This window comes from Aulonocara stuartgranti, assembly GCF_965226115.1.
Source record: "Aulonocara stuartgranti genome assembly, chromosome: 6".
In the NCBI taxonomy this organism is placed as follows: Eukaryota; Metazoa; Chordata; class Actinopteri; order Cichliformes; family Cichlidae; genus Aulonocara; species Aulonocara stuartgranti.
The window spans coordinates 14,097,141-14,121,520 of record NC_138944.1 but is presented as its reverse complement, the minus strand read 5'-3'; the positions used below and the strand labels follow the sequence as shown (position 1 = coordinate 14,121,520).

The window sequence follows — 24,380 nt, the reverse complement described above, 5'->3', positions numbered from 1 at the left end:
TTGTCATCCGATATATATCGTTATATTGAACAGTCCTAATAAATTCATTCTTACTTTTCATTCCCTTTAAACAGGCAACAAATATATATATATTTTTATCTTTGGAGTGACAAAACAGAAGTGCATTGCATTCACATCTACAAATGCAAATGATTGTAGTGAAACCAAGCCCCAAACTAAATAGTAAATGATAATTCAGTTGCACGTTAATTCTCATGTAATAGAAATCTGTCAACAAACAATTTAATCACTGATGGAGGATGGACAAAGGAAGAAGCCATTAAACTGTTTCCCCACATCAGGAACACTTTCCTTAAAATTGTCAGCTAGTTGAAGCTTGTCACTACACGCAACCACTTTTCTGACCCATTATTATCATAAGATATATACACACACGTATATATTGGCTACATCAGTTGTTTTCACAATTCGTTTCATGTCCTTAATTTAGAAAGCCATGCTTGAAATGATGTACGATATTTTAGGGTAAAGAAACGGGGCCAGAGAACAACTGAAAAAGCAAACTAAAGCTACCAGTGAATCAGAGAACAAATCAGCGATGCAGGGTGATAAATCTAGATCTGAACCAAGCTAAATACAGTATTTTAGATGCATGTAATTTCATGCCCATTAAGAAAAACATGGTCGCATTTGAACCATGGTGAATCTGCGACAGCTGTGTGACTGATTCTGAAAGAGTGCTTTAAATATTGACCAGCTATCCTGATACTTGAGCCCTGCAGTTCCCCTAAGTCGTGTTGTTGGCTCGCTGACCGTCGCATTCAAGGACAAAAGGAACGCCTGATTTGAAAGGTTCAAAAAGTCCGGCTTGCAGCAGCTGGCACCAATAACATTTATGAAATGAATAAAGACAAGCTCAGTCCCCCTGGAGAACTCTGTGTGTGGTTAGTACGCTAAATTACTTACAATGGCATCCAATTCATGGGCCAGATCTAATTTGGCCCCTCTGACACATTTTAAATGCTGCTGGTGTGGATCTGATGTGAGGCAATGAAAACAAACACACATGCATCCCCCAAATGGACGGAAAGAAGAAATGCTGCCCGAGGTCTGCCTCTGAGGTGTGACTTATTAAAACCAGCAATACCTCCTTGCGAAGTTGGCACGTTGACTGTGACGATCTTGCTGTTGGCAGGTAGTGGCAGCTTGGTGGTCACAACCTTTCCACCAACAGAGGTTCCCGTAATCTGGAAAGTGTGCCCACCAGATGTGGCCACCGTGGTCTCTGAGCCCGCTCCTAATTAAAGGAAGGAAATAAACAAAAGGTACCTTAAATACAGCAACACTGCAAATTCAATAATATTTCCCTTCTAATTAACGCACATAACCACTGTGCTTAAGACACAACACAGGAAATCAACACACTTTAGAAATGCTTTACAGTTTGCTGAGTTGAATTAATAAAAAAATAAGAGAATTAAAAATTAGAAAAGAGCTATGCCTAATAAAATGTCATCTCCAGCACCAAAACATATTTAAGACATTTATGCATTATGGCCTCCTCTGAAGGTGATGCAAGCTGTCACCCGTCTGTGCATAAACTGTGGTAAGGACTTGCTCTCCATTTCTGGATGAGTACAGCCTGCAGCTGTGCAATGAACACATGAACCCAGCATGTCCCAGGCACGGTCAACAGGAAACAAAATGAAGCTAAACGCTGGCCTAAGTAAGAGCCTGCATGTGCTCATGATCCAGAGGAGCCCACGATCCTCTGGCAGTGTGGGGACAGGAACTGTCCGGCTGAAAAAGCTGCAGGGCGGGGTGCAGTCGGATTAGTTGGAGGACCTCATCTCTGTGGCTCCAGTGAGATTTCCATTAAGAACAATCAGATGTTTGCTGTCATGGAGATGCAAGGGTGCAGCAACACCTCTGACACGGATGCCAGCATCCAGCATAACAACAGCCCAGCCTTGATGAAGATCAGTTATGGCTCATGGTGACATACACAGTTTGTTCTCTTTTGTTTGTGTGCATGTGTGTGTGTGTGTGTTTGTCTTCTGAAACAGCTCCCTTGCAAGTGCAGTAAATCAAGTCAATTGTGAGCAACTGGTTCAGTTTGTGTTCAGTAAACAAATTACTAATCCATGACTAGAATAGTTAGACTGTAAATTGATTTTAAATTTTTAATTATTTCTTTTTGTTCACATAGCTCTAAAACAAATCCACTTCCTGGTACCAGCATCTGTTGATATATATAGATCTTAAGCATTGTTCTGATAGGTCCTACAACTTTATTTAGTATTCAGGATATTATAAAAATACTCCAAATGCTGATTATTAGTTACACTGTAAAGTACCTTGTGTGCTTTGACCCTGCTTCACCCAGGTAGCAAACGACTGCTGGAAGTTTTTGTTCTGCTGGAATGTGACAGGGGTCCCCATCTTGGTGGACAGGACCACCTTGGTGCCGGGGGTGCCCTGGCCTGACAGTGAGCCAACGATCACTTTGGGTGTGGCAGCAGGTGTTGCAGGACTTCCTGCTGGGGTTGTGACTGAGCCTGGTTTCTGCTCAAGACGTTTCTGAAAGAATAAACAAGTTGATCACAACATTAACTTATTTATTTTTAAAAAAGCCCCAAAACAATAAAATACCGTGACCTGGACTTGTTTATCTTTTTATCCAGGTGGGACCACAGATGTCCTTTTTTTCCCCACTCTCACAAAGACAAAAGTTTTACCGTAAGTTTGAAAAATAAATCAATGATTGAATAAATAAATACAATAAAATAAAATAAATTGATAAAAATGAAAAAACAGACTTAAAAAACTGAACCTCACTCACCTTGGCCTGCTCAGCTGCCTGAGCTTTCTCTTTCTCCACCCTGTGAAATGAGAATATGTGAAAAAGGTTAAAAGATAAAAAGAACAATTAAAAGATTATTAGAAATTTATTGAATTTGTCAAATTCTTAAGTAATATGCAAGTAGGATGTCTAGAATACTAAAAGAAAAAAAACCTCCAGTGAAATCAACTTTTAGACCTTCCAGCATATCTCGCACAAATCTAACCCGACGATTTACTTCTAGCTGAGTCAGAAAATTCTTCTTCTGAAAAGAAATCTTCTGGAACAATATCTGGCTCTCAGTATGGCATGTTTCTATACTGACTAATATAATTAGTCCTACACAGGACGCGCAAACATATTCCGCTTAAATTTGTGACTCTGACCTTTCTGAGAAGGCTCTAATCTCCCAGAGGTCCAGCTCCTCCTCGGCTACCCAGGTCTCAATCACCACTGGGCCAGTCTGCTTGGCAGGCTCGGGCTTCTTGGGGCGCAAGGCACTGGATCGCAGACCCTTCCTCTGTGGGGTGTGGGTTTCTGGCAGAAAGATGAACAAATGATTGACGACAATTTGTAATTACATTTGGTATTGGACAGAAACGGGGCCCATGTAAATGTGTCAGTTTTACAGCCTGGTTACAATAATAACTTGTAAAATATAAATTAAAACAGACTGCACATCCTTTAAAACCAATATTTAGCAATAAATAATACAAAGACAGCATATCCAATGCTGAAATACTGAGCAACAACCAACTATTGCAGGGAAACCAAACAGAAGAAAGAAAAAACTGTATTTAAACATTTATAGTATGGTTTTATTTATACAGTTTAAAAGTTCAAAACAGGTTTGCATATTTCTGTTATTAACAAAGAGTTAGCAATGTAATAGTTTCACTTTGTGTTTGATGGTGAGAAACGACATGAGACGATTTTGTTTTGTTTGTTTTTTAATAAATGTGAAAAAAGAAAAGTCTGTTTTACCTTTTGGAGTTTCTGGCACTCCAAGGGGGCAGATGATTTTGCGTATGCAGTACTCTGAGCGGATGCCGTATGGTCCCACATCGCGGCGCTTGATGATCTCGGTGGTGGTGATTTCAGTATCTGATGTCTCTGTAGCAATGAGTGGGGATAGGGCTGGGTTGGTATGGTGATGAGGAGGAAAGCCCGAAAAGATGGAGGAAACGCACTCCAACATAAAAACAGTGATGCCCAAAAATGTTTTGCACATGTTTTCTCTATTATTCTGTTGGGCCAGCACAGGGATAAGTATAGAGAGAGAGGACATCAAGAAGCAAAGACACTACAAGTTGGAATTTTTGGGAAGACAGCAGTTGCTGACCGGAAAGATTACCATGCCTTACAACAGCGGTCCCCAACCCCCGGGCCACGGACCAGTACCGGTCCGTGAGTAGTTTGGTACCGGGCCGCGAGAGTTGAGGTTCGGGTGTGAAATATATGGTTTTCAGGGTTTTTAGCGTTATTTTGTTATCGTTTTTGTCGTTTACTCGGTTTTTCTGGGTCGTTTCACGTGTGTTATGAATAAATCTTCTTTTTTTTCGGTACCGGTACTAGTTTTATTTTGTTGTATTTATCCGCGACACCTTAAAGGCCGGTCCGTGAAAATATTGTCAGGCATAAACCGGTCCGTGGCGCAAAAAAGGTTGGGGATCGCTGCATTACAAGTTAGTAAAAAGAAACCAATTGAAATAAAATCCTGAAAAAAAAATCTGGACTTACCTCAAAATGAAAAATAAATAAATAAAAATAACATTTATAATCCAAGCTGTAGCTGGAAGCACTTATTTAGCATAACACCTCTGTAGGAGTTTGTTGCCATTCCTCACAGAAAATGGATGAAAACTGTAAATGATTATTGGAACTGTTGAAGGTCTACCTGTACGCGTGGTGCCGACAGCAGCGGACGGTTTCACGGCCATGTCGTCCCATCTCAGACAGGCCCACAGGAGCCTCAGCATGAGGCTCACTCCAGCCATAGACTTAACTGTCTGCAGTCGATACCTGGACAGATAGATACCGATTACATTAAATTATCTACCACATTATTCCAAAGAAATAATGCACACAAACAGGCCTCATGAAACAGGAGCCTTTTTCCTCCTTTCACAGCACCACTGTGCTCCCTGTCTCGTTGTTGTATAGTGCAAATTAATATTTGAATCAGGCTTAGAAACACTACTGACAGCACTTAAGGTGTCACTGAAATGACTGACTCAGAGTTACAGAAAACACGATCATGGGTCTGGAAGCGGCAGAATAAAAACAAACGAGAGTTGTTGGTGATGATGTTGACACTTCACGCCTGTTTCCACTAAAGAAACAGAACAGATCCCTGCAGGGCTATTTATTTCTACAAGGCAAATCAAGCAAGTAAACAATTCTGAACATAACAGACTCTTCTCAGTCTAGAAATAGACAACAACATCTCATCCATCAATAAATAATTTCCAAAAGAAGGAAAAATCCCTTCCTTATATCGTTATGACTGCTATGACAATGAGGTTAGCATTTGGATATCGTCATTAACGGCATCTTAAACATCTGAAAAAACACAATCGTCACAGGGCTTATTATGTGTACGGGGTCTGGTGGATATTCCCTTTCCCATGTGTAACCGCAGGTGGAAAAATATGCCTGGGTTGCAGGGCTTGGTCAGCGCGCAAAGCGAACATCGTGACACCTCTCCGACCACCGAATGATTCATGTCTCCTTTGGAACTCTGAGGTCGGGTCAAAATAACCAGAGGTCCCCGTGTGACACCAGAGTCAGAGCTACAGCATCACCCGAGGCCAAAGCCACGAACGGCAGACAGGAAGAATGAAGACATAACGAACAATAAATCACCAGGACATGGCGCTCTGCCAAAGCTGGGAAACTGTTTAAAAGGGAAGGATGAGAAGCGAGCGCTTATAAAACTTAGAAGAAACACAAAAACTGCTTTTGTATAATCCTACAAGAACCACAGAGCAATACAGAGATGATTACGCACTGTGTCACACTTGCGCTCTGGCTATCATTACTTAAGTTTTCTTCTTAGGAAAAGAAAGTGTGGTTACAGAGAGTTTACACTGTGAAATGCTGCATTTTTGAGCTCATTTCCTGGATATTACATTTCAAGAGAAATGAGAAGTCCAGTAAAAAGAACTCATTAAGAACGTTTTTAATTGCAGTGCTGCTGGACACAATATGACATGAAGCGGAACCTCACAATATCTGATAAAAGTGGATAACCTTGGTTATACCATGATGTTCAAAAGCCATTTAATGTAATTCTAATTCGATGATTATGCTGCTCCAAAATCTGAAAAAAGACAGCTCCTTTGGCCTGCTCTTTTACTCACAGCGGGTAGAATCACCAGTTAACATAACAAGCACGTGTTTTTTAACTGTGGGCGATCATGAGCTCTAAAGAAAGCCTCCAACTGCCTTTGAACCAAGAAACGCCTTGCAGTAAGGCGACATTGAAACCATCGGAGCACTCCGAACACATCCAAAGGAGTTAACACAGTAAGTATTTCCACATATTTGACTTGACAGATTTTTACGCCCCACCTGATGTAAGCCTCAAGAAATTTGCATCTCCTCCCGGGATACAACCAGGGAACTCAGCTTATGAACCAAGGAGGATGTCCTCGCATTTTACATATTTTGAAATATACTCCCTCTGAATGGCCATTAATTAACAGTTAAAAGCAATATGTAAATGGTAAATGGTAAATGGCCTGTATTTATATAGCGCTTTACTAGTCCCTAAGGACCCCAAAGCGCTTTACATATCCAGTCATCCACCCATTCACGCACACATTCACACACTGGTGATGGCAAGCTACATTGTAGCCACAGCCACCCTGGGGCGCACTGACAGAGGCGAGGCTGCCGGACACTGGCGCCACCGGGCCCTCTGACCACCACCAGTAGGCAACGGGTGAGGTGTCTTGCCCAAGGACACAACGACCGAGACTGTCCAAGCCGGGGCTCGAACCAGCAACCTTCCGATTACAAGGCGAACTCCCAACTCTTGAGCCACGATCGTTGTTGTTGTTTTTTTAAATTTCCTTCAGTCTATTCAATTCAGGGTCACGGTCTGACTGGAGACTATCCCAGCTATCACAGGGTGAGAGGGAGGGTATACCCTGGAGGGGCTGCCTGGCTATCACAGGCCTACAGCAGACCGACAGATCACCATTCATGCTCACATTCACACTTACGTCCAATTCTGAATGACCAATCAAAGGAACATGGGAAATAACCAGACCTACGAAGTTACGCTCAGGATGCCCATGCTCGGAAATGATAAAAACAGGATCAAACAAGATTAAACTCCTAAGTAGTTTCCACCGCCGGAGACAAGAAAAGGAAACAAATGATAATGAAGATAATGAGCTGGCAATGTCTCTTCTAGGCTTTAAAGATCAACTTGCTTCCACTTTTGCTTTTTCTATTCATGCTTAAAGAAATATGGATCTTATCTAAGACTCAATACAGATAATAGAATTTAATAACACACCGGCTTCAGAGAGAGAGGACAGTAAGTAAGACGTGTGTGAGGAAGACAAACTGAGAATGGGACCTTACCTCCAGGTGATGCCAAACGTAGGCCTGGGCGAAGGATACGGCCAGATATCAAGTGCTGGCTTAGCATTGTAACTAAACACTGGCACCTCACGGAATCCGCCTCGCCTGGCCAGGATCTTTAAGTCATCGTGCGGAAGTACAAAAATACTCTTCCGGCTGCTCTTGGTGACAAACTTGCAGTAAGAGGGAAGAGCTGTGTCCGAGCGGGTCTTCTTAGTGCGGGAGAACTTGAGGAGGCGCACACGGCCCTTTGTTGACGAGTCCTCCTCGCTCACGGTAACAGACGACACTGAGGTTTTACCGCTGGCGTCAGTAGTTGATTCGCCTACAGAAGCTAAAAGTGTTGTTTTCTGCTCTTGTGTCACCATTTCACTCTGGCTGTCTTCAGACTGGCCATCGAGCCCCGGGGAGAGGATTTTGGTCACAGTTGTTTTGGTCATGGTTGTGAGGGTAGACACGGCGCTGCTCTCTGTTGTCGACACTACAGGCACCACCGGTTCTCCAGATGTCGTCGACGGCACCTTGGCTATCCTCATTTCAGTGGAAAGTACTGTGGTGGTAGTGGTGGTGGAGGTTGTGGTTACCTGTGTGATGATGGTCTTGACTGGTTCTGTCGCCCCACCGCTGCCGTTCTCCTCTGCAAAGTCGTCGCTCAGACTCGACTCCTCCGCTGAAGGTATAGGAGAGGGAGCCATTCTTATGATCTTGACGCCAAGACTGGGTTTGGTCTCTGTGCACTCAAAAGATGATGTGCTGTTGTGAACATTCGGAGTATGCTCTGCGGGTGTGTCTACGTTATTTTCCAGCTTTGTTTTCTTCAGTGGAGGTTTGTAATCTTGGTCAGAATTTGTAATCTTGCTTTCTGCCTCTACCTTAGAAGCTAAACAATTTTCTTTGACCCTAACCTCTGTGCTAGTGTTTAAAGAAGCAAGATCCCCGTTCACTAGAGGCTTTTGCTGCGTGGTGTCTTTCAGCGACACAGCAAGCCGTTGTTCATCTTCATCCTTCCCAATACTGTTCACTTTGGGCTGAGGCCTGTTGTTGAGCATGCCATTATTTGAGCTCACCACAGAGTTACCCAGCATGTTTTCACCCCCAAAACCATCATTACCATTTACCTGAGGGAGAGGAGAAAGTGGCTCGGGAGTGCCAGTTACAGTCCTACCATCTCCAATATCTTGCATATTGTCTTGACTATCCTCTGGCCCCATACCGTTTTCCTCTGTGCTCAAATGCACTGAGCCTAAAACTTCTGTGTTTTGGGGAATCGGTTTTAAAGGAGCTGTGTCTTGACTGTCTTTTTGGTCAAGACCACTTCTAAATGTCACTGCAGCATTCAGTTTTAATTTGGGTTCCTCAGACCCTTCATTCTCAGTAAGCGCAGCCTTCGTAACATCTGATGCTACACAGTCTGCTTGTTGCTCTAAAGAACTAGCTGTTGTTTCTTGCACATTGGGGAGTTTAACAACCTCTTGCCCTGAACTAGCTTCCTTTGGCCCCGTAGTCCTTTCATTTTCCACCAATTTCTGGGGCGAGGAGGTGGTTTGGTGTTGTGGTGAATTTGAATTTTCACCTGTACTGCTACTGTCTTTGGGTGTGGAGTCTATAACAGGAGAAGGAAGAGGAGTGACAATCTTATCTGTAGTTTTAGAGAGCTCATCCCGACTCTCCCCTTCTACTTTTTGTCCTCCAACTTCTCCTTGCCCTGGAGTTTCAGTTGTGGAAGGTTTCTCCTCCACTTTCACAGCTTCACCCAATGTGAGATGTGTCTGAGTGAGAGCTTGGGGCTTGAGTGGTGACCGTGGCCGGACCGGAGTGCTTAGAGCAGGGGTTGGTGTGGATGAAACTTGTTTAGGCTCCTGGGGTTTGGAGGCTGACACCTGTTCCCTTTGCCTCTCTTCGATAATGTGCTGCTTCACTCTGCGTTCAAGTAGACTGTCCAGTTTGGAGGACTTGACCTTCTTCTTGTAAGCAATGCGGGTGAGGAAGCCTTTGCTGACATCCACTACGTCGTAGTTAAATGGTCGCTGAAGGCTTTCTGTTGGCTCCTCTTTCAGGGAATCCTTATCTTCCTGAATACAGGAACCTGGAGAGAAAACAATTCAGATTAAATGTGTTTCTTTACATTAGAATCATAAGTATTAGAGCTGAAGTAGTTTAAAGTAAATGACCACTCATAGTATACATGCAACAGAACGCAATGTTAATCAGTCATACTTTGCACTTCATCTGACGGCGAGTCTGTTGAATCCACTTCCATCTTCGTTGGCAATTCCTCTTTCGCCTTCTCCTTTTCATCTAAATCTTCTTTCTTTTCTTCGTCCCTCTTCTCATTTGACGTTTGTTGATCTGTCAGTGGCTTGGGGAGGCCAGAGGAGTCTTCTTCTGTGGCTTCGCTGCTTGTTGCAACAGCTCCCTGAGCTTCTGGTGTGACTACACTAGGCCGTCGACTCAAGTCCAGCAGAGTACACTTCTTGCCAAGTTTAGCATCTTTGAAAAACAGAATGAGAGGACAACCTTATATTAAGCTGCTCACACATTGTTATTATATTAACTGAGCAAATTAGCAGGACAGACCATCAATAATTGAATTTACTGGGAACTTTTGAGAAAATTAAATTAAATACCCCAGGACATCACCATAAATCCAGAGAAATTTAATTCACTGTTGACCAATAAACACAAACAATAACACGTAAAAATAACTGAATGAGGTACAAATCTGTCTAATAACTAAAAAGCACAGTATATGCCATAAAAGCCTCCTGTTCCACACCTTCCAGTTCTTTGCGGTAGTTGGCGTTGGTGTTTCCTGGAAGTCTGGGAACAAATCGTGGCACATAAGTTTTACTGATCCAGCTCCAGCCCCCGTAGCCTGTAACGCGATACTCCTCTCCTTTCTGCTTCCACACCTACATGTAGGACAAGAAAGTAGGCAAGAAAAGAGGAATCAGGTAAAGCGAAAATATTCACATGGGGGGGAAATATGTGGTGGGAAACTAAGAGGGTGATCATACAAAGAGCTTTAAGGTTACAAAGTTATTTGCACACCGATCACTAATTGCTGAGGGAAATGACTCACAGCAGAGCTTAACTTTCTGCATCAAAGAGCCTTTGATCGGCCCTCATGCATGTATGCACAACATGCACTTCAGTGTTTCCCACTAAAAGGACTCATTTTCCAAAGTTTCAATGCAGATGTAGATTAGACCGACACACTGCAGTTACCATTAAAATTAGTGCACAATCATTTCACAAGTGCATCTAAGCATGATTGCCTATCTTACCATTTACATATTTGTCATTTAACTGTGGTCTTCCTGCACAGTATTAAGTACAAATTTACACATGGTCCAATCTGAAATGATGTGCTAATCTCTGGATGAGCTTATCCAGGTTTACATATGAAATCCATCATCCATTCAATAATTCATGTGCCAGAATTTAAATAATCAGTTCAACTGCAGCAATTTGTGCGGCGCCTACCTGATGTTTTATTGGAAAGGTGTATTTGACCCAGGTGGCCTGTTGCAACGTCTCCTCATCCTCCAACTTCTTCTCCCTTTTCTTTACTTTTTCTTTCTCCTCACGCTCCATGGATGTCATGCGATTTAACCTGAAATGCATTTTAAATTGTCATACAGCTCGTACATTTTAAATGTTTCCATCTTTATGCTAAGAGAAGCAGAAAACAAGTCGTTTTTGAGCAATCTGCATCTGAAATTTTGTTTTCATAGAATAAGATAAGATAAGATAAGATAACCTTTATTAGTCCCACACGTGGGAAATTTGTGCTGCATCAACAATATTATCATTGCTGCATGTGATAACATCATACATGGCGATGGATCACAAAAACTTCTTCCTTTCAAACTCTGATTAAAGATGAGGAGATGACAGCAAGTCTTGAAACCATTCCATGAAAACCTCCCACATATACACACTGATAGAAGTCCTTGAAACGCCACTTTCTCTCTCACTTACTAACAGTTCGGGCTTACACATACACACATTCTGCTCTTAACCTTGTGAAATCTTGGACAATCACTTCTTCAAAAGAGCCCTTGTGTTGCTGAAGCAGTCGTAGAGGCAGGGGTGGGTGGTGGCTGGTTGTGGACTTGCAATCTAAATATTATGCCTCACAGCCAGGGTGGGCCTTTTGATCTGATCTGGGTAAGATCAGCTCTGCCAGTTAACTGCATGCACATCCCCCCCATGTACGTGCACTGAAAGCTTGTTTGAGCTCTTCAAGGTATTTGAATTTTTTTGTAAAACTCAATTTATTTGTGTTTGTGAAGCGATAGCAGCATGTATGGTGCGCACTGTAAATATGTAAAGATTTTCATACCTGGTATGGCCCAGTGAATCCTTCCAGATGGGCAACATGGCCACAGGTTTGATTGCACACTCCAGGATGGCCAGAGCCAGTGCAAACTCTCTGGCCTTACTGCACATCTGAACTGCTTTGATCCAATTGGTCCTTGAAAGAAAAAAAATAAACAAAAACAACATTTTAGCATGTTTCGACCTCCTCCTGTACTCTGGGTTCTTTCAGATTTAGGCTACAGAATATTTGTAAGCGGACAGTCTGACCACGATTTGCTTTTACATCTGTTAAAAATGCTACTTTGACCCAAAAAGTAACTGATTTACTGAAAGATGTTAACCTCACTAGCAAGTTATGACATAAAACCTAAAACCCACTAAACAAAGCCAGTGGAGCACATGAGATATTATTGTTATATCCTTTTATACCTGTGTGACGCCCAGTTCGGGTGCATGAATGGTGCTGGAACATTGTTCTCCAGCTGAATGATAGTGAGCCTCAATGTGGAGATAGTCAGAACCTTGGAGCCATAAATGGATCCGTTCCACTTAAACTCTCCTGCTGGTGTCATGCAGAATTTGTGGGAGAGATGCCGCCTCTTGTCATGGTCCTGTAAACAAACAGATAAATGGAATTTAGTTGGGAATTGGAATCCAGTAACTCAAAGAACTGAATGAGATTTTTCACTTGGAACTTAATTCCACATCTGTAACTAGATAGTAACTGGTGTAAACTGCCACATATAACAAGTAAAGACACATATGTTCACAAGTGAGGACAACTTCAATGTGACTAGCACTACCATAAAAACAGTAGAAACACATGCAAATAAAAACAGCAGAAGAATACCGTAACCAAAGAGCCAGGCAGACAGATGCAGTAATGAAAGAACATTCAAATGTTAGAAATAAAGATGTCATGCTACTTGCCTCTCTGTGCTGGTGCTTGTTGAGGGCCAGGGCGTTGGAGCTGTACTGGTTATGGTAGATGCGGTACTTGCCCTCCTGCCCAAGCTTGAAGTATTGGCTGAGGGTCCCCTTCATTACCACATCTTTGCTGCTGCGTGTGCTGACGCGAGTGATGTCACCTTGTGCGTTTACTACCAGTACCTAAAAAAGTAAGCAAAGAATGAAAATCCAGTTGGAATGGAAAACGTGTCCCTATTGTCTTCTTCCCATCACTCCCAACTGTTCACAGCAAATGCCTGCCCCTCCCTGACCCTGGTTTTGCCAGAGGTTTTTTCCTGCAAGAAGGGACTTTTTCATTCCCACTGCTGCTAAGTGCTTCCCAATTGTTGGAGCTTTCTCTCCATTATTTTAGGGTCCTAACATGACAATTTTAAGAGCCTTAAGTGGTGCTATATAGATAAAAGTAATCTGAATTGAACTACCCACACTGACAATGCAGCTTTGAAATTAGCTAAAGTAAAAAAAAAAAAAAAAAAAAAAACTTATGAAAACGTGTATGAGTATGACACGCCTGAACAACCGCCGCGTTATATCGTAATATCCAGCGTTACAGTAGGTGGTTCAGGTGAAGATGATAATGTATGTTTATTTTCAATACCAATGTTGTCTCTGTGCATTTTCCAAGTCACAGTAAAATTATTACCAGCAATAACGAAGCATTCCCTGAACCTTTCATTATATCCTTAAACAAGCTCCTCCTCCCTTTTCTCTTACATTTACTATTGCTGACTGTAATTTTACAGCCAGCAATAAAAAAAAAAATAGACAATATGATTTGTTGGATAAAGCATTAGAATATATCTTAGTTATAAGCATCAAAGTATCGCAAATAAAAATAATACTTTTAAGGAAAAAAAAAACACTGTTTAAGACTTTTTTGAAAGAATCTGTGGGAATCCTTGTGTTCCTTGTAACGTCATGAATCTAAATGCCGGTCTGAACGCCCATGTTAGGAAGTTGGCACCAATTTTTCATGTATAGTCTAAAAGCCCAAATCCATTGGTGGTTTCTTACCTCTCTGCCCTCCTTGAAGCCTTTATTGGCTTCATGAACAGCAGCTGCGACCTGTTGGTTTTTCAGCTGGCTCAGCTTGCTGTCCGGGTTTCTCAGCCGGGTCACCATGCGAGTTGCTGATGACTTCTTAGCACCGGGACCTGTCCCCTCACCGTTGGTGGAGTCTTTACCGTCCCCTGGTAATGCAATGTCCAATTCACTCAGATGCAGAGGGAGTGATACACAGCTCAGTAATAAACTCAGTAATATACAGTGTGGTGGGGATTAGTAAGACATAGTGAACAGCTTCTTCTGGGATCGTTTATCTTCTGAGGTAGTATAATGAGGTAGTATAATATAGCATCATTCAGTATAATGTAGTCACATAACGCTGTTTTGTCAGACCTGCATCATCAAGGCTCGCCAGGGATGACTGGGAGGACTTGTCAGCCAAGTCTGGGGGTTCAGGACACCTCGGAGGGACACCAGCTCCAGTACTGCTGTTACTGTTTTCCTCAATGGGGTGGGGAGGCTGGCTTAGGCTGGGGATGCCATCGCCACTGACAGGAACAGAATTTGATGGCGGGTTTTCTGCTGAACAGGCAAAATACAATAAATGTAAATTTAATCATATACAGAGCTGACAGGTTAATTAAGAGTAATGTGACTCAACTGTGCTATTCCGTGGGTAACAATCCGAGACACATTTCACGGATCGTTTAACCCAACAACACAAAAGTAAACAGCACATATTGTAAATTAGAAAAATGAATACCAAGCCTTTAAAAACTTGGTCAAAAAGTGAAGGGTTAATATATAGGTTTAAAAAAAATCTTTCAGTTTCAGTAAAGACAGGAACTTTCTTCTGACCATTCTGAAAAATGTTGGGGCTGTGGCTCCCTCTGCTGATAAGCCATGCCTAATGCATGCAGCACATAAACACTTCAGGTGTAGCGATTGGTCACTTGAAAGTTAAAGGCTACTAGTCCAGAGAAAGAAACGCTCAACAATGAGGCTTGTGCACACATGACATCAATGATGAAGATGAGTCAGTTTTCTGGAGAAGTATATGCACATCGTAACTGAGCTATCAACCCAACAAAAGCAATTAATAAACAGAGCAATGTCTAATCAAAGGCAGCAGTTGCAAACAAGCAATTACAAATAAGCAGCCAAAGAAAAGCTTTTTGAAGAACCAGACAATGTGAATGCTGCCTCTAGCTGTTAAAGGAGCGTTTCTAGTCGTGCTGATTGCAGAGACAATGCAATGTGATTGCGAATCAACACAACACAACCAGCTTCTTAGCTCTTTAAAGAAAGCAAGTGTGAGGAACTGAGTTAAAGCACGAAATGACTGGAACAGTTTCAAGACAAAAGCCAATATTCAAGAAGTAACTACACCACTGAACACAAAAGCCAGTAGACGGAATGAGAGCAACATGCAAAGAGGAACACCAAAGCACTGGGAATAAATGTTGGAATGAAAATGAGATTCATCACTCAGTCCCGTGAAGTTGCAAACTGTAGCAGGGAAGCAGATCTCCAAAAGCAGCTTAACGAGGGCAATTTCTCCCTTAAATATTATCTATCTACCTTCATTGCTGTTAGAGACCTCCATATGGGAACACGCCTCCGTCAGAGCCTCTGCGGTCGAGGCCGGAGGCTTCGGAGCCTCGGCGGCCACACTAGAGCTTGCAGTGACCGTTTGCGTTGGAGAAGAGGTTGCTGGAAGCAGGGATCCATCTGAGATGCTACTATTGCCTTCTTGGCCAGTGGGAGGAGCTTCACCGACTACAGATGAACAGCAGCAACATTGTAAATATGTTGATAATGCATTGGTTACTTGGAGACACTGGAGAGGGGAAGTGATGATTGGGCACGTTTGTGTATTGTCTTTCTTAGAGTACGTGCAATAAAAGTGCTATTGCTCTTTTTAAATGCCTCTTTATCACAGAGGGCAGCATAGTCCCAACAAGACGTTGATGTGAATAGGCATATGTCCTTTTGTGATTGCCAGCCTGTGGCTTGTCTTGAAATGCTCACAGCATTTTAATAGGTCAAACACGTGTGAAATTGATTCATCAATCAATAACTAATCACAGGATTGCAGTGATGTCGTTTGTTCAAGGCTCAAAAGCAGAATAAGACGGCTGCATACATGTTTTGTTTTCCTATGATTATTACTTTGTAGCATATATTTGGTCATATTTTTATGGGTTTTAAAAAAAATTAAGAAACATAATTACCTCCAGCTTTCGCACCATCCACTTTTTTCTTTGTAGCTTCTTCTTCTTTTGTCCGCTGCTCCCCCTCTTCCTTTGCCGCTTCCTTTATCTTGGCCTCCTGCTGTCCTTCATCCTTCAACTTGACATCTTCGTCTTCCTTCTCCACATCCACCTCTCTTTTCTCCTTCTCCATCTGCGCTTTCAGGGCCTCCTCAGCAGCCCGTCTCTTCACCTCTTCCAGCTCCTCCTCCTTCTTAGCCCGCAATCGTTCCAGGATCTCCTCTGGATAAAAGAGGAAGACGTAAAGTGAAATAAACGAAAGAAAAAGTCAAATTCAGGGCTGAGCCAAGAGAAGGTACAAGAAAATTTGAAGGACTGGGGAAAAAAAAAAAAAAGAGTTAAAACACATTTGCTCTTCGTATGTTTATGTTGGTGGTTGAGATGTTCTCAGTATATGATCATCTAAATGTCCGTAAGAAAACTGATGAAGACTTTTTTATTTAATTATTAGAGTAAATCAACAAGTAGTAGATGGATTGATAGAAATGATGACTGAAATAATAGCAATGATAATGAAAAATGAGCCATGTGAGTACATTATATAACAAGATTGGACTTTATTTTTAAACATAAACTAGGAGAAAAGAGAACTGCCTTTCAATGGATTCCTGATGTTATGAATGGTGGAAGCGTTAGACTGTTTATGATTTCGATAAGTAGCACGTACAATATCTATATAATCACTTGTGTTAAACTGGGAAGAATTTGCTGAGAAGCAGCCCAATAGAGCTAGATTCTAGTAAGGGTCAATTTTAGGTCAACTAGTCCAGTGCTGGCGCACACAGCAAGAGTGACATTGCCGGGTAGGGCATGCTGGGTATTTAAAATCCTGGAAGGGTGCTTTAGAAACAGGAATCTTTGGTGGTCTGACGACAGGTGAATGTAAAACTGGTCAACGTAAAACCTCTCCCTGTGCTGCTGTAACTGAAATACAGCAAAAGTAATAAAAAAAAAAACTGGATGGCACGACTATTGATTCATACATTGTCCTACTGCATCAATAGCCAGGGAGAATTCAAACAAAGCAGTAGAAAGACTGTTCAGGTGAGGCTGCCATCTCTCCAAAACACTACAATTCTGATAAAAAACAAGGGCTAAAATCCCAGTGCAGCAAGACAAAAGCAAAACAAAACATAAAAAACAGGTCAAGGGAAAAGAAACACCAAAAATGCAAATGACTGACATCTGTTTTTATTGCTGACGCTGACAAATCTATGTTTGCAGAGGTAGCTTGTAGGCTTTGATGGAAGATTTTGTGGCCAATTTGATATTTGTTTAGTACATCAACTCTTTGTGAACGCATGTGTGTCATCTTGCACATCATTATCTGCCATTTGTGTTTATTCTCATTTTACCCAAATTGGGAAATCTTGCTCCAAGCAGTCCAAACAGAAGACCATGCAAACACTGAGGAAATGCCTTTATTGACACACACAAAAAGGGAATTACAATTATTCTTTTAACTCCATATTTTTGTTTCTTTTCTGTCCTAAAATTTCTTTTTTGTTTAAACAGAACTGCTTTGAAAATGCCAGAGCTGCTGACAAATGTCGTGTCTCCACCTCCCAACCAGATATGAAACTTGTAGAGGGGAGAAGACAAAGGTATGCCAATTCTGTACTGCGTATTATCACATTAAGACTTAAATATCTGTAATCCAAAACATAAGAGAGTTATGTAGCAATACATAAACTAGATTTAAATTTTAATTCAAACCCTCTGTTTACAAGGAGCAGCCAATCAGAGGAAAGTTGGCCTTAAAGTTAAAGGAGCTGAAGTGGCTGTTTTAAGGCAGAAGAAAACCCAGTGTAAAGAAAACAGAGAAAAGATCATTATGAACCATGACTAATGCAAGACTAATCTAGCATATATTTTCCAGTGTATTATTCTTACCAACTTCCACTGCAGAGCAAACAAAATGCTATAATAAATGAGCTGATATGTGGTCAAACGCTCTTAATTTTCAGACACACAAAACGCCCTGAAACAAACAAAAGACACTGGGAGATACTCTATAGGCAGAAAGAAAGGGATAAGGAGAGAGAGAAGCTCAAGTGCTGGACATGCTCCAGACTGGGACCAGCGTAACGTTACATAATAGCTGAGTTGATTCCTATGGCCAAGCCATCTATGACTGGGTGGCATTCATGAGTACTGGCGAGAACGCAGGCAGGAATGAGGAAAGAGAGGCAGGAAGAGAAAGGGGAAAAAATTACTTTGAGTTTAAAAGAGATCATTCTCCTTTCAAGCATGATTAAACTCAGCAACAGAGAGTATCTGAGACTGTCAGAGCCTATTTTATGAGGAGGAGAAAAAATGATAATCTCTTTACCATTTGCAGCAGTGAGGAAACATTTGTTGCTGCCACGGGCCTTGTTGGTTAGGTCCTCGGTGATGTCCATATGCGTGTGCACTTCGTCCCTTATTTCCTGAAGGGCTGCATACAGGTCAGCCTCCCAATACTCCTTATCCAAGCTATCTATCAGCTCAGCTAGCTGCACCTGAGAGAGATGTTCAGGGAGCATTCAGTAAATGATCACTCCACTTCATGAGCTCAAAGTTATGACAGGCTTACTGCCAAAAAAAAGAAAAGAAGAGGGAATGCCTGGAAGCATTTCATTAGAAAGAAGGTTTATAATAAAAGAGATGATCCAAAATGATTAAATGTGATTTGGTGAAGAGCCTACAACAGAGGCAACAAGAAAAGATGAGGCACATTACCTTGGTGCTGTAGTACCAGATGGCTTTGTCCTCCAGCTCACCATCCTCTTCACTGTAGGGGAGACATGGGAAATTAGATAAAAAAAGAAAGAATTAAGGGGAAGAAGGAAGAGTTGCTGGCAGACATGCTCTAAATAATACAGACTCTGCTGTCTGTATTCCTTTGTTGGACTTTATGTGATTTAATTTGGCTTGTGTTTTTCCTTGTCAGGAGATTTATTCTTTTCATTTTATTTTTCATATCGAACTGTACAAGGTCCCTGAAGAGTGTGGTTACGCTTCCATTTCCTCAGATCCATAAAACAGGCTGTGCAAAACATGCAAAGTGACATACAGCGTTTGCAGCGCGGCATGATATATTATGTCGCAAACGACCGCTGGTGGTGACCACAGTGTGAGTTGGCACACCCAACGCTGCGGCTCTATTGTAGCTCTGCATTTAGAAAGATAACTTGAGGACCTGACTGCAGCTTTGGCTCATTCAGACAAATGTAGCTATGATTGTGACGCTAGCTTTCACAGTAGAGGACGGAGGCTTTCTGTCATGGGCCACCTTATCTCGTCAGTGATGTTCAGAGTAATTATATAACTTTCAACATAAAATAAATAAATACCATCGCTGTCAAAACTTTACTAACTGTGTGAACTAAGCAAAAACATAATTGGCTGTGAAGTTTTTCGTAACTTTGAAGAGTGAAGACAACATGAGAGATTAAAACTAGCAGCGAGCAGACCGACATCCTGAAAGGAGAATCAAAAGAGCAGAGATATGCATCGCCGCTTCCAGTCACACCTTTCAGAGTGCAAAGCAGGATGCAGTTTTAAGTTAAAGTGACATGCTTTGTATCCAGGCAACCACACGCACAGCCAATCATGTCCACCTAAGTCTTTGGAGAGAACTGTGATTTAAACCAAGGATTAGAATTTTTACCTGGATTCTGGAAATGATCTTTGCACAGTGGCCCTCTTGTTAGGTTGCACATGTCCCTGCCACTGTGGTTTGAATATTAAACTTAAGGTAGTAACACATTAATGGGTGTCAAGAAAAACTGCGAGGCGTAGCAGCTTAAGACTTAGTGGTACTGTCAGACTCACTTTATAAAATGAATGATCAGCAATAAATGCATAATCTTCAAAGTGTATGCTTGACTGACCAAAAAAATGAACAAAATGAGCCTTGTCAGAAATGATAAAGCCTATTTTTATCTTCTGTTTTGATTCAAATGAGTCTTTTTTTATTTATTTAAGTGAACTACATATAAATTCCTTAACAATAAGCAGGTACAGGTCTGACATGTCTATCAGAGGGACTGTTAGACATGTTTTTGGTTCTTATCTGCATTTACTGAACTCTTTAAATCTTTAAATTCTTTAAATTAAATCTCGTATACCTATATATAAAACTCGTATACCTATATATAAAATTCTGGAAGCCCATTTGATATACATTAGATTAGGGCTGTGTCATATTGTATTGCCTGTGGTAAAAAATAGTCTAAACTTTTTACATACATGATATAAAACTGTCACATTAAGATATCACCGATATAGATGCCCTGTGTTCACGCTTTTTACATACATGATATAAAACTGTCACATCAAGATATCACCGATATAGATGCCCTGTGTTCACGCTCCCCCGTGCACACAACAAGGAGACAAACCCAGACGTGTTTGACAGCGAGCGCCTCGTGTCCACATCTGATGGCAACTGAATAAAAAGGGGGCCAACTTCATTATCCTCCAACAAAGCTTTGCAAAATTTGCAAATTAGAAACATCAAACTCAAGAAACACACCATCAAGTAGAACCAGGCTACAAAGGCACGCAAGAAGGAGATATTAGCAGCTGGTAATGAGGGACCCAAAAGTAAACAAATGACTCAACCAAGTGTTGCTGGAGCACTCACTAGTTGCGCTCCATGTGACAGGACGAGCAAACGGTAGATGGAAACTACTGATGCGGTTACGCGGTGGAAAAGCAGCTGATTAAAGAGCTAGACACAAATTACAGCATCCCGAATAGAAAATATCCTTCACATTCAATGTTATTATGTGACAAAAACAATAGAGGCTGATGAAAACTTTAATTATTAAGTATTAAAAGGTATAAAACACCACCTAAGCTACTTTTGCACTAACATTTGATTTCTGCTGTGTCACTGCCATTGCCATATAATGCTGCTGCTAGCATCATGTGGCAATAGCTTCACACTTTGAATTAGGTAGCAGTCATCAATGACAGAAGCTCATTGGAAAATACGTATAGAAAATACCCTCATTTTTTGGCCCTGATAAGTGCTGCTGAATGCAAGCTGCAATCACTGATTAAACACTGTTCAGTTTTTTTTCTATATTATCAGAAATTTCCTTGAAATACTGTGATGTACAAACACATATTAATGCATATTAATATTTGAGCTACAGTACATGTACTAGAGTATCACAGCTGGCTTAGGCCTCACAGGTCTCTTAGCAACAACTTTCTCAATAACAAGTGATTACAGAGATTACATGTTTTGTATGGAAATTTTGTACTTTAATATTTTTCCCCAAAGGCAGAGCCCATGTTTTTTTGCTTCAAGTACATCTTTGACATGATATGACGGTGCTTATCTGTTCATTTTAAATAAAAGGTTTATAAATCCTTTTGCTTTCTCTAAATCTTAAAAAACAAAACTGGAAATATCTTAATCTTTACATGACAATGGAACAACTTCACTTCACATGGACACTTGACTTCATTTTGCAGCAGCTACAGAGTTCCTGCCAAGGGAATGTGAAGCCTCAGGCCATGTAACAGTAGTGTCTATTCAGCATCCCTCCAGGCCATCTGTGCGCACAAAACTGTATTTCCCCCCATTGCACATACACAGCTTGTGCACTTCTTGTAAGTGAACAGAGCTTTTAAAAGGTAGTCCAAAGACTGGTTGCTCAGCACCTGCTGTTGGCTGATTTGATGATCAGGGTGGAGCAGAGGAAGCAAAAAAAGTGAAATGTAGCAATGACAAACCTCAGGCCACCTAAACTCCTAAATCTCCTTTTGTTTAGGTCATTCACGCTCCTTTATGATTTATGTTGCACACTGTCTGCTGCTGCTGATCCAGCGGGTGCACATACACACCATCTGTGGCTGCTCAATACTAATATCAGTTGCTAGCATATGGGACCAATACTGCTGATAGTAAGGTTATGTTAAAACTATAATGGAGATGTAGCCTGGTTTAATAAAAAGCCGGTCTATTCCAACATGCAGATATGTACTCATATGCATGAAACCAAGTTATGATACAGTAGGGCTGTTCGATATAACGATATATATTGGATGACGATATAAAAAACATCTATCGTTTCATTTTACGCTATCGTTTGTTACGTGGTGTCGCAAAATAAACTGTTTACGGCAATATTTTTTCATTGTTCTGATGGTCACTGTAGTGGCTATATTAATTTCTTAAAGTTCTCTCTTTCTCTTATATTTAATATAACCACACTACACACGGACAAGCGCATGTTTTTATGCTTTGTTGTTAGCAACAACGCGTTTCCGCTTGTTTATTTTCCACATAAAACTTTCACAATAAAGCTCAAAGATCCTGTTGAGACTTTTCAAAATAAACTGAATCACGTGAAAGAGTATGCAGAGTATTTACGGATGAGAAGCAAAAAAGAGCCGTCAGGTGCTAAAAAATAAACCTTAAACTCAAACGTTAGAACAGGCTTTTCCCCGCAGCACGCCGTGTAATAAATACTCACAAAGAAGGCCGTTACAACTTATGACTAAAAATGTATTGTTTCATGCATCGGTTAAAACACTCGACTCCAGGTACACGACGCCCAGCTGGAAACTGACTATGCTTGGCTGTGCTTTTTGGATGTTTCAACCTGAATGTTAATATCAAAGGCATTTGACCAGTACTCATAACCGTGACACTGATCTGGGCTGAACTGAGTGGGAACAAAGCCTGGTTGTAACCTGAAGACCTTTTTAAAATTTCCAGATTATTTCCAGGTTCAGACATGTTATTTGCTGTTAACTCTGTCTGAAAAAGGTTACATGTTTTATTACTGATAAAGCACATATGTTTGTCCTCATATTAGCTCATTAGAGCTCTTGAAAAAGACAAACAAAGAATTTCAATCGTGTCACGTTTGGTGGGTCATTAGTGAACTTTCCAGTAGGGCTGGGCCATACCATACCGTTCACGGTAATAATGTTGGGCAACGATAAGAAAATGAAATACTGCCATAGAATATGGGTAAAACGCGCATGCACAGTGCCTTTGTTTACATCTGCGCGAACGCAGATCGTTGAATGAAACAGATAAACCAGAACTGGTTTGTAAAAATGCTGCAACCTCAGTGGTGTGGAACTGGTTTAGCTTTCCTCCGTCAGATACACAACAAAGCACTATTTTTGGTAGAGCATGCTGGTGGGCCGTCGTTATTACCGTGTTTTTTGGAAAATACGGCACACTTAAAATCAATTCTTTGATTTTTCTGAAAACCGACAGTGCCCCTTATAATCCCGTGTGCCTTATGTGTCTTAGGTCATATCGCCCTGCTCAACTTTCCAGTACCGGTAATCTAGATAATCTACTAATGTATTCGCCACCCTTTCATATGGCAATCAGTGTTATCATGGCTGCTTTAATCGCAGTTGGGAAAAGTTGCTAATCTACTTTGCCTGTAGTTGCTACAAGTTTCTTTGACATTTTATGCTCTCTGGTTGACGTGTTCCTGCTTACTTCTTCCTCTGTGGCTCCTTAAGGGCACCTGAGCATCATTGTTTTGACACAGGTGCTGCCTGTGGGCAAGTAATCAACAGTTATGTTAATGCTAGCCAACTTAGCCACCTAACATGCCAGTATGTCCTATTGATATGAAGACATTGCCATAAAAATAAAAATTACCCATTAGATCCTCGGTTTCGTGGATGCCAGAAGTGCATGAAAACTCTTGTGTTCTGTCTTGCAGCCGACCACAGAAGATGTAATGTGCTCTACCAAGTCATTAAAAAATGGGGCCTAAGAGGAAGCGCCTTGTTTCTGTGTGTGAGTTGTGCTAAACTAGATGCAAAGTGAGGCACTGTGCAAATGCAGCACATAATCACATAGATAACTCACTGAAGAAAACACTGGACTGCAATACGAGCCATTTCAAAAGCAGGGTCTTCTGTAGGAAAGACTAACCTCTTTTGATCTGACTTTTTGTAGTTTTAGTTTCTACAATGATTTTGCAAAGACACAAAAGAAAGTTATAGCACCCTTAACCAAAGGGGAAAAAGGGTAAAAAGCATTATATGAGCACTTCAATTTATTGCACATGACATTTATAAAAAAAAAAAAAAGTTATAGAGAAGCTTCTGGTATTTCATTGCTCAGACTGTCCTGCAATTATAAATTTAGATTATAAAGTTTTCATTGATTCAAAGAAAATGTCCGTGTACTTTGGTTTAGTACTGATTGCAATGAGCGGTGGGGGTATTTCTCAATTGGAAAAGCTGTAAAACTTAGAGAGTTAAAAGTTCAAAATCTATGCACTTCTTCACATTTTCTAAAGCTGTCCACTGGACCGCATTGGAGTCTTTGCTGGGCCGATTAGGGCCCCCGGGCCTTATGTTTGACACCCCGATCTAGAGTTTGTGAATGATTCTGTGGTTATGCTATACTCTCAGTCATGCTCAGG

General features: G+C 41.2%; 1 protein-coding gene across 5 annotated transcripts in view; it reads right to left on the bottom strand.

Annotated features, from left to right (window-relative positions):
- The window catches only part of LOC309708401 (nucleosome-remodeling factor subunit BPTF-like), a 57,362-nt gene that overhangs the window by 26,716 nt on the left and 6,266 nt on the right, over positions 1–24,380 (bottom strand). For 2 of the 5 annotated variants that reach the window (XM_082536397.1, XM_082536399.1), the window contains exons 3-21: positions 18,694–18,745; positions 18,305–18,473; positions 15,934–16,194; positions 15,281–15,478; positions 14,093–14,281; positions 13,709–13,884; positions 12,656–12,835; positions 12,155–12,336; positions 11,748–11,879; positions 10,886–11,015; positions 10,176–10,311; positions 9,617–9,889; positions 7,400–9,485; positions 4,701–4,825; positions 3,788–3,916; positions 3,190–3,340; positions 2,804–2,843; positions 2,319–2,541; positions 1,109–1,258 (exon numbers count right to left, since the gene is read on the bottom strand). In XM_082536397.1, the coding sequence (XP_082392523.1) occupies positions 1,109–1,258; positions 2,319–2,541; positions 2,804–2,843; positions 3,190–3,340; positions 3,788–3,916; positions 4,701–4,825; positions 7,400–9,485; positions 9,617–9,889; positions 10,176–10,311; positions 10,886–11,015; positions 11,748–11,879; positions 12,155–12,336; positions 12,656–12,835; positions 13,709–13,884; positions 14,093–14,281; positions 15,281–15,478; positions 15,934–16,194; positions 18,305–18,473; positions 18,694–18,745 (4,982 nt within the window). The remainder of the gene's footprint in view (positions 1–1,108; positions 1,259–2,318; positions 2,542–2,803; positions 2,844–3,189; positions 3,341–3,787; positions 3,917–4,700; positions 4,826–7,399; positions 9,486–9,616; positions 9,890–10,175; positions 10,312–10,885; positions 11,016–11,747; positions 11,880–12,154; positions 12,337–12,655; positions 12,836–13,708; positions 13,885–14,092; positions 14,282–15,280; positions 15,479–15,933; positions 16,195–18,304; positions 18,474–18,693; positions 18,746–24,380) is intronic. The other 3 variants (XM_082536398.1, XM_082536400.1, XM_082536401.1) reach the window with 3 other exon arrangements.